At 39.3% G+C, this 12,003-nt stretch overlaps 1 protein-coding gene and 1 long non-coding RNA gene across 2 annotated transcripts in view; both read left to right on the top strand.

Moving 5' to 3' along the window:
- Positions 1 to 8,144, top strand: part of LOC100893781 (tenascin-X) — a 61,758-nt gene extending 53,614 nt beyond the window's left edge. The window contains exons 34-41 of the mRNA XM_030990406.1: positions 423 to 683; positions 1,173 to 1,442; positions 2,075 to 2,326; positions 2,751 to 3,038; positions 3,575 to 3,838; positions 4,166 to 4,444; positions 5,047 to 5,316; positions 6,348 to 8,144. Of these exons, the coding sequence (XP_030846266.1) occupies positions 423 to 683; positions 1,173 to 1,442; positions 2,075 to 2,326; positions 2,751 to 3,038; positions 3,575 to 3,838; positions 4,166 to 4,444; positions 5,047 to 5,316; positions 6,348 to 6,706 (2,243 nt within the window). The 3' untranslated portion in view covers positions 6,707 to 8,144. The remainder of the gene's footprint in view (positions 1 to 422; positions 684 to 1,172; positions 1,443 to 2,074; positions 2,327 to 2,750; positions 3,039 to 3,574; positions 3,839 to 4,165; positions 4,445 to 5,046; positions 5,317 to 6,347) is intronic.
- Positions 8,145 to 8,210: 66 nt separating this feature from the next.
- Positions 8,211 to 10,896, top strand: LOC115926212. The gene is made up of 3 exons (XR_004065025.1): positions 8,211 to 9,016; positions 10,129 to 10,360; positions 10,683 to 10,896. It is a non-coding gene; the product is annotated as an uncharacterized LOC115926212 (long non-coding RNA).
- Positions 10,897 to 12,003: the final 1,107 nt, after the last annotated feature.

Consider the following 12,003-nt stretch of genomic DNA (forward strand, 5'->3'; position numbering starts at 1 on the left):
ACTTCAATGGGGTGTTGGGTGGAGTTAAGTCGTTGTGTGTCCTGGAAAGCCCACATTTTCCTGAACATTTTGATATCAAATACTTGTTTTGGCAAAATATGGAGTTACATCCTTGTGTCACTGAACCCTCGATTTCCCTGGATCAACTCAACAGGTGATTTAATACAAATGTGATTTCTCAGACACATAAGCATCTTTAAAAAAAAAGAAAAGTTCCATGGCATTGACGGTATTTGTATTTCCAGCCATTGTATTCTATAAAGAATCCGTGAATTTGTTAGGGCTGGAATTACCTTGTCTATTCCTGTCTATAATCCATCGATCTCCACATGTGGGCTATAAACATGCAGTCCCTTATTTAAACTAAAACTGTTGTTATGATTATAACTATTATTACATTTTAACATGGTATCTTCTTGTAGGTCGAGCCCCAGAGGGTGTGCCGGTACTTGTAGAACGTACGACTACCACCATTTCCATCAGCTGGGGTGCATCAATGGATGCACTGGCTACCGGATACCAGCTGAGGATCAGAACAGAAGGAGGTACATCCATCCTCTTCAACCTAGGGCAAGCACTCACCACCTACACCTTTATGAACTTGGAATCAGGAACATACTATATCATCAGCCTGCAGATTGTTGGGCTGTCAGAAGCACCACAGGAATTGCCAGTCACGACATGTAAGTTGTTCATTGCCCTTGGGTGTGGTCTGGGGTTGCGAGGATGGGGAGGGGGGGGGGGGGTAACTCAGATTTGGTTTGGGTGGGGATGTGCGGCTGGAGCCTCCCATACCCATTTTTAAGGGCTATTTGGGGAGAAAAAGATACTTGCTATTTGATTTTGGGCTGAAAAAGCAAAATTATTTCAATCTCATTGTGGATATTGAAAAGAAAATTGTAACCCATATCTAAGGCCAGGATATCTAAAGGTGAGGTAGGACCACCCATTAGTATTGTTATCATTGTAATTATTTTTCATGTTGTTGTTATTGTCATGCCATCATCATCATCATCATCATCATTATCATCATCATCATCATCATCATCATCATTATTGTCATTATTATCATCATAATCATCATCATCATCGTCATCATGATCATCTTTATTTTCATTATTATTATTATCATTATTATCAACATTATAATTATCATCATCGTTATTTTACAGACCCTCAGACCCCAGGTGCCATTCAGATCCTTCGCACCACGCAGACCAGTATCACCTTCGCCTGGGGCAGCGCCGGAGGAAACTTTGATCTCTACTCTATCAATCTGTACCCTGATGGTTCCCAAACTGCCTTCCTGCAGGATGTTCCCAGAGGCTCCGACCTTACCGTCTCCAAGAACTACCTTGCCCCTGGAACGTTGTATAGGATCGAGATCTACGCTGTCACAGGATCTACACGCAGTGCTCTCCGAGACACCACTGCTTCTACTGGTAAGCTTATATTGTTTTTATCCAACGTATGAGTATTTTTGGTGCTTTGTGTAATAAATTAAAGTGTGAGTTAGAGGCTCATATTGTAACTTCACCATAGTCCATTTGTACATAATGTAAGTACATGGTATTTACATATGATATGAAAAAACATTCTAATTGATGAATCGTATTAGGTATGTTTGTTTATTACTGGTATTTAATCTATAATATATATTGTTCTGTTTTTTGTAATTTATTTATTGATGTTACGATGTATTTTGGAAAAAATATTGATATATATGTCAATGAAGTTCATTGAATAAAATACATACATCTATGGAATGTAACAGTAGTAGAGATTGGTAGAAATGTAATTAGAAGTAAACCTTAGCTATATTATTTCATTTTATTTTGATAAACCTCTTAAACCTGTTGATTGTTGAATTGTTTGATGTCCATTGTAGTCTATAGATATTTTTTCCCATTACTGATGCGAATGCCCAAATAATTCGCTGTGTTGTATTTTCAGTTTATATAGACAAAATAGGTCTGAAACATATTTACTGTTGACAGAATGTGTTTTCCTCTGTTGGAGCTGTGAGGGGATTATTGCTGTCAATAATATCAATCCCTCCTGTTTTTCTTTTCAGCAATGGAGCTTTTGGTCTTCATCACAATTGATGCCTTTGGCGTGGCTCTTTCCTGGCCTAATGCACCAGATTTTTCCAATTACTATCTTGAATATGATCCCTCAAATGGTATGCCGCCCTCTCCAGTTCCTACCACCCAGGACAGTGTCTTCCTCAATAGTCTTACTCCAGGACAGGTCTACAACTTTGCTCTCTCCTCGGGCACTCCTGAAACAGGCACACAGAGTTTAGTCAGGGCAACATATGTCTTAGGTAAGATTTGTTGTCATATTGCTCTTAAATTTGTGATTAATCAGAAGTAGGAGTGGTATTTTTCTGACTTGCACTTTCTTTATATGAAGATATATAATGCAGAAGGAAATCAGAGAATAATGGCTGCGTATCTTAAATCAAAGTTACCAATTGCTGTTCTCCCTTTTGGATTTTTTTCTTTCCCTTTTAAAAACACTACACCACGGAGTCAGACCGACAGATTGACAAATATATATGTAGATTTTTTTCCTACGGAACCTGCATACAAGCAACTAAAGCTAAATCATGGACTTTGTATACAGCATTTATTTCCGTCTCATCAGCGCCTGTGATGAGGCAATTGCATGTACATGTAAAGATATTTGCTCTCTACTATTCCCAGAATGAGTTGGAATGTACTTTATTTTTATTTTCTCTCTTTCAGCGCCGCTTGCACCGACTATGGAGATCATGATCCTCTCTCCAACTACCATTCTGATCAAGATCCTACCAGCCTCCGCAGGGGTCCTGGATTACTATCGAGTGGGTGTGACAGCCAGACAGACGGGGTTGGGTGTCGGCCAAAACGGTGTCGCTAGCTTCAATATCCCCAGAGAGGCCTGTCCTGACGTGGTTATCACAGACCTGGTACCTGGAGGAATGTACGACGTTGAGGTCGTAGCTGTGTCCGGAGAGACGAATAGTGCTGTTTCATCCATGGATGTCTCCTTAGGTAATTACATGGTTAAACAGTTCTACATTCATGTACTGATAGATGAAGTTGAGTCCTGGTCAAGCAATCACATTATGAAAGTAACAGTCTGGTAGCAATTAGGATAAGTTGATTATGTAGTAGATAAGAATTGGTTTATTCATGTATATTGAGGTTTGGATAAAGTAGTATCATCAAATAGTTGGCCCAATCATGCTAAAATCACATGCATGGCACACAGAAAAAAGGTATATGAGACTGAAATGTACACAAATGTGTGGTCCCAACTTTTCAGGCATATATCGAATATGAGGGCAATTGAGGACAATGAACTTTATCATTGTTTTTATTATTATTATTATCGTTGTTGTTGTTGTTATTATCATTATCATTATTATTATTATCAATATCATTGTTATTCTTAATTTTCATTATTATTTATTATTTCAAATTTCTATTATCATTATTATTGCTATTATTATTCTTAGTAGAAGTAGTAGAGTAGTATTGCTTTTATTATTATCATTCGTATAATTATAACTATTATTATATTTCAGATACCATGGTTGCTGGCCAGTTGACTGTGAGTGATCGCACTACAAACTCTCTAGAAGTAGTCTGGGGTGCAGTCACCGGTAGAACGTTCACCAACTATGTGGTGAACCTGTTTATTGGTAATACTCGGACCCAGACCCGATCACAGGGCATCAACGAGGAACGCAAGGTGTTATTTGAGGGCCTGCTGCCAGGCACAGAGTACTCCCTGAATCTGGCAGTGGAAGGAGATGCAATTACACAGTCTACCATACTTACTGCTACAGGTTAGTTTTCTTCCCATTTGAATATGGCATGATCATAAACTGCCTGCTGGATGCCAGAAGGGCGTGAACTATAGAATCAATCTTAGTAAAAACACCTTTTTGGCTCTCTAGAGATTGATAAGAGGGCATATTTAAGGTATTTAGTCATTTCCTGTTCCATACGTTACCAATCAACATGTAGATCTGTATTTGTTAGTTTTCTCTTTTTCAGAATACACCTCAAAATAGGCCCAATACTGTAGATTTGAAATGTATTTAAATTAATCAAAAATTAGATTACAATTTTTGTAAACAATAAATTACATACATATATGTGTCTTTCAACAGCACCGCTGACCCCTGGTAGCCTGTCCTTCCTGTCAGTCGAAGGTCAAGAGGTCACTCTAGCATGGCCTGCTAGAAACTCTCAGGTTGATTCCTATGAGCTCTGCTGGACTCCTTCCAGCCAGACTCGAAGTCCTACTGCCGATGCAACCCAGGAGCTCCTGACGTTAGAGCAGTCTGATGTGGAATACACCATCTCCTTGTATGCTGTGGTGTCTGTGGGTGTAGGGGACGAAGTGAAGACTATCAGAAGTGATGCAATCACCTGCTTCATCACACTCAGTAAGTGGACAAATCTGCTGCTCTAAGCCAGAAGGGCGATAATTAAAGAGTTAAAGTGTATGAGTGATAACCCTCCATTACACACAGCAGTGGACGCAGATGTGCTGGTCAGAGCCAAAAGGGGGTTAATTATAGAGTTGAGGTGTATGAGTTACCTCCCTTCATCACGCTCAGTAAGTGGACGCAAATCTGCTGCTCTGAGTTATAAGGGTGATAATTATAGAGTTCCGACTCGAGTTCAAACAGACAAAATGGTGTAGAAATGCTTATACCTTTATTATTCCTTTACTGACTCATAATATGAAGAACACATTCCTCTGACATGTACTGCATGTGTATAGATTAAATGTGAATATCGTGTTATTGCTGTCAGTACCATAATCTCTCACATAATAGTAGGTGTGAATATTTCCACTTAAAAATTGAATGAAATGAATTCCCATGTGAAGTCAATTTAGTTCTGATATACATTTACATGTTTGTTGGTTTACTGCAGCTTAAGCAAAATTCAATATCGCATTGTATCACACCAGGCATGCACCAATTAATGACTTAATAATTTTCCGGATTTGTTTAATGATTTATATTATAATTATTTTCAGGTGAGGGCCTTGAAGGCGAGCTGAACGTGACAGATTTCACTTCCGACTCAATCTCGGTAGAGTGGAGCGAGGTCGTCAGCATCAACTTTGAGAACTACCGCCTCCAGGCTACACCAGAGGGCGACGGATCCCCAATTGTGGCTGTGATACCTCCCGAGGGTCCCAGGATGCATACCTTTGAGAACCTGATACCAGGTGTTAGGTACACCATCAATAACATCTTTGAAGGCTCTGATCCAATGGTGACTAGGACTGTACATCAAAGAACAAGTGAGTGATGGTTGCTCCTAATCATCCATTACCCGATTGGCAATAGAAACAGGGTTGTCACTGATTTAGGAGAGGTGTCATGGTCTAGTGGATATGTCACTGGACTGTGGATCACATGGTTCACGGTTCAAGTCCTGCCGTGGCACTAATGTCCATTGGCAAGACATTAATCTACATTTGCCACTCTCAAGTGAATCCAATGACCGGGGTAATACCAGTTACAATGTGATGTGCTAAGGAACATAGTATTAAGCACTATACAAGTCTATTGGCAATAAGAACAGGGTTGTCCCTGGATTAGTACAGGATCACATTGTTCATGGTTGAAGTCACTCTGCGGCAATGTCCTTTTGCAAGACATTCTACATTTGCCACTCTCCACCCAGGTGGTAAATAGTACCCTGTAGGATATGAATGTTAATGTGATTGGATTGACATGTGTGTGCTTGTAAAATGGCACGTGGCTGGAATATTCCCTAGGAGCGGATGCACTATCATGTGCGGAATAGCTAGTGAATCCAATGACCGGGGTAGTAATAATTACAATGTGAAGTGCTTAAAAATGTAGTATCAAGAAGTTAGCTGGTAACTTCTTGATAGTATTAAGGGCTTTACAAGTGTGACTATTATTATTAAGTCTATGAGAAATAGAGAATTCAGTAGTCAGTGGGTTAAGTGTTGTTCACACAATGCCAAGTTATTTGTAGCAGCCGTTTACCCTGAGTTTTTGCAGAACTGTATTGAATGAATCCATGGTGAGGGCCTCTCCAATGTCGATGAGAAGATTGTCTCAGAGTTTCGGGCAACAAAGGAAAGGTTTGATTGCCATAACACATCATGGTCCGAGGTCTAGAACATATGTACATGTAGGTTGGGATAAAAGATGGTGGTGTTTGTTGCTGAAGATTCAAATTCAGAAGGTACGTAGGATAGAACAAAGTTGTGATTGATTTTTTTTCAACAAGAAGAAGAACTTTGAAAATGATTCTCCCTGTTCATCATGTTCTTTTAATGACTTCTGCTCCTCTCAGGACCAAATCCAGTTTCTGGACTCACTGTGGCTGATTTGACCCCTCAATCCATCACCGTGACCTGGCAACATGCTACAGGCTCATTCAACGACTACATTGTCACCTACACTCTCTCCGATGACCCCATGATGGTCATCTATGCGGATCGCATCCCTAGCGATGGTACCCGAGTGTCAGTCATAGATGGGTTGCTCCCTGATACATCCTACGTGGTAACTGTCTACACCAGCAGTGGAACCGACGCTGATCAGACAACAAGTACAGAAGAGTTCGTCCAGGCTAGAACTAGTAAGGGTTCTCCTCTGTACGACTCCTTCACACTTGACATATTAAACTGCCTAAAAAACCCAATGAGGTGAAAGGAAATCAATGTAGGGGCAGTGGAATTCTCTGCTGCCAATCACATGATTCTAGAGATGTAGGTTTTGGCGTCTTCACAAGAGTTGGGGTTATACGTCTAGGTCGGATATCTTAATTTCTTTTACCACAGAATCTGTAGGTGTCTTTTTTAGATTGTAGCTGTAGACATCTATGATACGAGAGTGCCAGTGGAACTCTCTGCTACCAATCAAGTGATTCAAGATGTGACCAAGGTCGAGATAAAACTGACTGAATAATCAATGGTGTCAGTTTCGCCGCATTCACAAGAGTTGGGGTTATATACGACTAGCTCGGATAACTTAATTTCTTATTTCACAGAATCTTTAGGTATCTTTAGGATTGTAGCCGTAGACATCTATGATACGAGAGCATCAGTGGAATTCTCAGCTACAAATCAAGTGATTCTAGATGTGACCAAACTGACTGAATAATCAATGGTGTCAGTTTCGCCGCCTTCACAAGAGTTGGGTAATATACGACTAGCTCGGATATCTTGATTTTTTTCCCCACAGAATCGTTAGGGGTCTTTGAGATTGAAGGTGAGACATCTATGACACGAGAATGTCAGTGGAATTCCAGATGTGACCAAGTGCGAGATAGAACTGACTGAATGATCAATGGTGTAGGTTTTGCCGCCTTCACAACAATCAGGGTTATGCGCCTAGCTCGGATATCTTTTTTTTCTTTTTACCACAGAATCTTTAGGTGTCTTTTTTAGATTGTAGCCGTAGACATCTGTGATACGAGAGCATCAGCGGAATTCTCTGCTACAAATCACAGGATTCTACATGTGACCAAGTGCGAGATAAAACTGACTGAATAATCAATGGAGTGGGTTTCGCAGCCTTCACAACAATCGGGGTTATGAGACCAACTCGTATATCTTAATTTGTTTTAGCACAGAATCTTTAGGTGTCTTTGAATCTTTAGGTGTCTTTGTAGCCGTAGGCATCCATGATACGAGAGTGTCAGTGGAATTATCTGCTACAAATCTCATGTGTCGAGATGTCACCAATTACGAGATAGCAGTCACCACATCAGCTGGAGGCATGGCTCAGATCATCACAGTTAAAAAGGGCATTACTCTGCAGATATCACGGACCTGATCGGTGGTACCAGTTATGATGTAGATCAGGCTGTAGGAAAGAACTACAAGAGGTACGTATTTACAATTTAAAAAAATATTTTATATGATTGTAGAAAGGTGTTTGGTAATCCAAAAAGACACAAATTCAGTTGTTACTGATGAAATTTGGATAATCGGAGGGTTTAGCAATATTTTTCTTCCCCTCAGGTAGCCAGTAATTACTGTGCCTGATGCTAAATCATTCTCATCACTTGTAACTTTGAGTTTTTTATGCCTCCGTTACGAAGTAGCCGAAGTCATCATGTTTTCGGGTTGTACGTCCGTCCGTCCGTATATCTGTACGTACGTACGTCCGTACGTCCCATTCTCGTGATCGCGATATCTCAAGAACCGATCAATTAATGAATTACCGCCAAACTTGGGTCATGTATGTATCTTGCAGAGCCAATGAACTGATTAGATTTTGGAGTCCTAAGGTCAAGGGTTATTGGGCTTATTATGTATGCAAAAATAGCTTAATCACGCTATTCTGAGAACCTGGTAATGGTTTACAATCAAACTTGAGTTTTTAAAATTGCTTCTGTTTTGGTTTGTAAATCGCTCTATGGCGGAGGCATTTTTTTTCGACTGCATGCAGTCGAAGATCCATCTAGTTTTCTCATAACTCAAGAATGATAGGTGGACTGGTTGAATTAGGGCCTTTGTTGAATACTATTACATTCGAAAAAAATTACAAAACTTGGTAAGGGTATGTGAAATTTAGTTGTTAACTGTTTGTGCTACCCACTGTTCACTATTCAATAATCCAATCGATTACGAGTTGATTTTTATTTGAAAGTTGCGGTGAAACTCTCTTTCAAAATGCAATTACATGAACTCTGATCGACTTTACCAGATGACTTGTGAATTCTCTAATTCCCATATGCTTAGTACAGGAAGTTCCCATTGGCATCAGGTCAATCTTCTAACACTTATTCATTTCTGAGCTTCCGATCAACAGTAGCTACGATGGCTTTGTCATCACAGCTAATGGTGAATCGAAACAAGTCCTTCAAGCCCAAGCTAATTACCAGGCTACCTTTGAGAACATGATTCCTGGGGAGACTTACAAGCGTGGATGCGTACCGGTATTCCTTTCTGTATCCGCCAGATTTGACAAGTCAGGCCCTCATGGATTTTACTTCAGTGTCCGTAAAAACAGGTACCTATAACTTTAGACATGTTTTCTTTAAAGTCTGTCTGTACTAGTTTGGCTAGGAGGGAATAGAACATCCAGGATGGTCATCTCATGGCCAGGTGGCTATCTCATCAACTCGGCTCTCAATTAACATAAGAAAAAGAGGATCATGGGGGACCAATGGTCACCAATTAGGCATTGTTTTCTAGATAGAGGGAGCAAGTACCTACAAGTAGTACAGTGGGCCTTTAAGTAAGGCCCTCATGGATTTTACCTAGTTTCCATAACAATGGGTACTTAACTTTTTCTTCAAATGAAAGAATACTGTAGTAAAAAAAAGGAATACTGTAGTTTGAAATTCTCCTTCAGAAATATTGTACCGAGAAATACAAATACATGTAGTTCTTTTTTTAAAACAACTCTCTTTACTCTTAAATCTTCAACAGTTGTGATCTGCTCACATCCTTTTCGACGTTGATCTATCTTTTATTTCCCTTTCCCTTCCTCTTTCATTTTCACCTCATTTTTTGATGAAAATATGTTGAAAACAAAAAAACAAAAACGAAATCATTAGATTTTTAGTAAAATCGGTTGCTTTTGTTTCTTAAAAATCAAGGACATGTGTATATGTAATGATACATTTTGCTTGACCTACCTAAATTCCTGAGGATGTTTTCCATTAATTGTTAGGTAACCTATCACTGAAAGGCAGAAGCAAAGGATGATATCAAATAACACTAAGAGTATCCTACATATAGGCTTATATTCACTAAGAACTTATAATCTACCGATTCACTTTCATGTGTTTTGCGTTCCGGATTCATCTTTTTGCGCCACTTCAATATAGACCAGTTTTTTTACTGACATTTTCCAATTTTATGCATACTTTATAAACAAAGGTCGTTCTGGAGAGGCTGAAGGCTTGACCAAGACTTGCCCGACATAGCAGCATATAATTTATTGAGACTGGATTCCACATATTGTTTTTCATTCATTAATAACAGTTTAATGGAATACCTCTTCACTAGGTCCCCAGGAAAGAAATATCCATAAATTTGAATATGTAAGTAAACCAAGCTACCAAAGAGTTGAACCAAAACTGTTTATCCATTTCCTCCTTTATCTCTGTTCTTAAGATACTCCTGACTCGGCGATGATCAGTCAATCACCTCCACCTTAATCACAGTCAGCTGGGGAGCTGTGTCTGGTGTGGTTCAGTATTCTGTCACTATCAGCCTGTTAGAAGGACTTCGTACAGAAAATATCATGAGCAGAAAAGTTGACTTCACGCAGCTCACTCCAGGGAGGTTATATACGATCACCCTCATCTCAGAATCACCCGGAGGGTCTCGTGACTCAAGTGCACAGGTGAGTGGAAAATGTCTTGAGGTTAGGATTCCTTTAACATTGTTTTTATTGCCTTCTTTTGTTATACATGTACAAATTTATGTTCCTGAAATTTAAATGCAAGAATTTACTTTGCTATTTTGCATTGGTAAATTAGGAATGCTTCTGAAAGTCAGAAAAAGAACACACACAAAAAATCAGTTGCCCCATTCAAGTACTGATCTTATGTGCATTGGGGCAGCTCATCTAAATAAGTGCTATAGAGACAATCTGGCATAGGTTCAGACATATAAATCATTACCATTGAAAATCTGAACATCAAATTTTTATCTTCTGTTATCAGCTCCGTCTCCACCGTCATCACTGGTTGCCGAGACTCTTGATGTGGATGATACAGAAGGCCTTCAACTTTACTGGACAATATAGCTACCATCAGCAGGAGAGTGGGATGCCATTAATTACTTAACTGTTTCCAGTGAAAAATTACTACCGGTATATACTGGTGTTAAAAGGGTTGGCTTGGAGGTGATTAACCCTATTTAGCCCGGGCTATTTTGAAACTGCATAGCCCGGGGGGGGGGGGGGGGGGGGGGGGGGGGGGGGCTTCTAAGGCCCCCCCCCCCCTATGATCTCGGCCGTGAAACGACCGATCGCCACGAAAATTTGCATACATGTCAAGTGAAGTGTATAGAATACTATGGTAATTTCAATTTTTTGAAAAACTCACTCATTTGCATATTCATGGTAATTTATGCAAATAAGGTCATCAAATTCACGTTTTTGCCCATAAATCAGACATTATTCATATTTAGGCATTCTTTCTCACTACATATATTTGTTAGACCATTTGGAATAATAATACAACACAAACATTTTAAAAACCAGGGTTATTCCTTATGTTATCTATTGTTTTGATAATTTCTTATGTATTTCCTTGTTTTTTTAACTTATGTATTTTATTGTTTTTGTTGTTTTATTTCATTTCTAACTATAATTCAACTATTTTGACCCCAAAATAAACACCCTAAACTATAAACAAGACCAAATAACCAATGTTTTATCTCTGTATTTGAAAAATGAGATTTCCTTACGTTTTGTACACAAATCACAAAAATGAGCGATTTTCGGGCTGACATGCAAAGACAAAAGGACACGTGACTTTGTAATGGTAGGTCCGATTTTCGAAAAATTTCTTTCAAAAGATGTGCAAGACTCGAAAGAAAAAAGTCACAAAATTTCAGTGCAAGATTTTCTTGCGTTAAAAAATTATCGCGAAAAATGTTGAGGGGGGGGGGGGGCTTCTCAAGCCCCCCCCCCCCCCCGGGCTAAATAGGGTTAAACCTTTAAGTGGAATTATATAGACCGTTGGCAATTTTCGCAACACGTTTCAAATTTATGTGTAGAAAATGGTCTGATTTTCAGACCCTTTTACCGTATGGTCGTTTTGTGCTGCACAAAGATTCAATCAGCTTAATTTTGGTCATTACAAGAAGTGGGTTATTGATGAGTAGTACAAATGCTCTTGTACCCTTTACAGCTCATTTATGTATGATATTACCAAAGAAAAAAAGAAGTCCCTCAGTCACTGAATAGCATCTGACAGTGAAGTCTAGTAAGTAAACAAATACTAGGACACTGCTAACATTTAAATTCCACAAATAGGA

Source organism: Strongylocentrotus purpuratus, unplaced genomic scaffold (assembly GCF_000002235.5).
Source record: "Strongylocentrotus purpuratus isolate Spur 01 unplaced genomic scaffold, Spur_5.0 spur5_contig_844, whole genome shotgun sequence".
NCBI classification, from domain to species: Eukaryota; Metazoa; Echinodermata; class Echinoidea; order Camarodonta; family Strongylocentrotidae; genus Strongylocentrotus; species Strongylocentrotus purpuratus.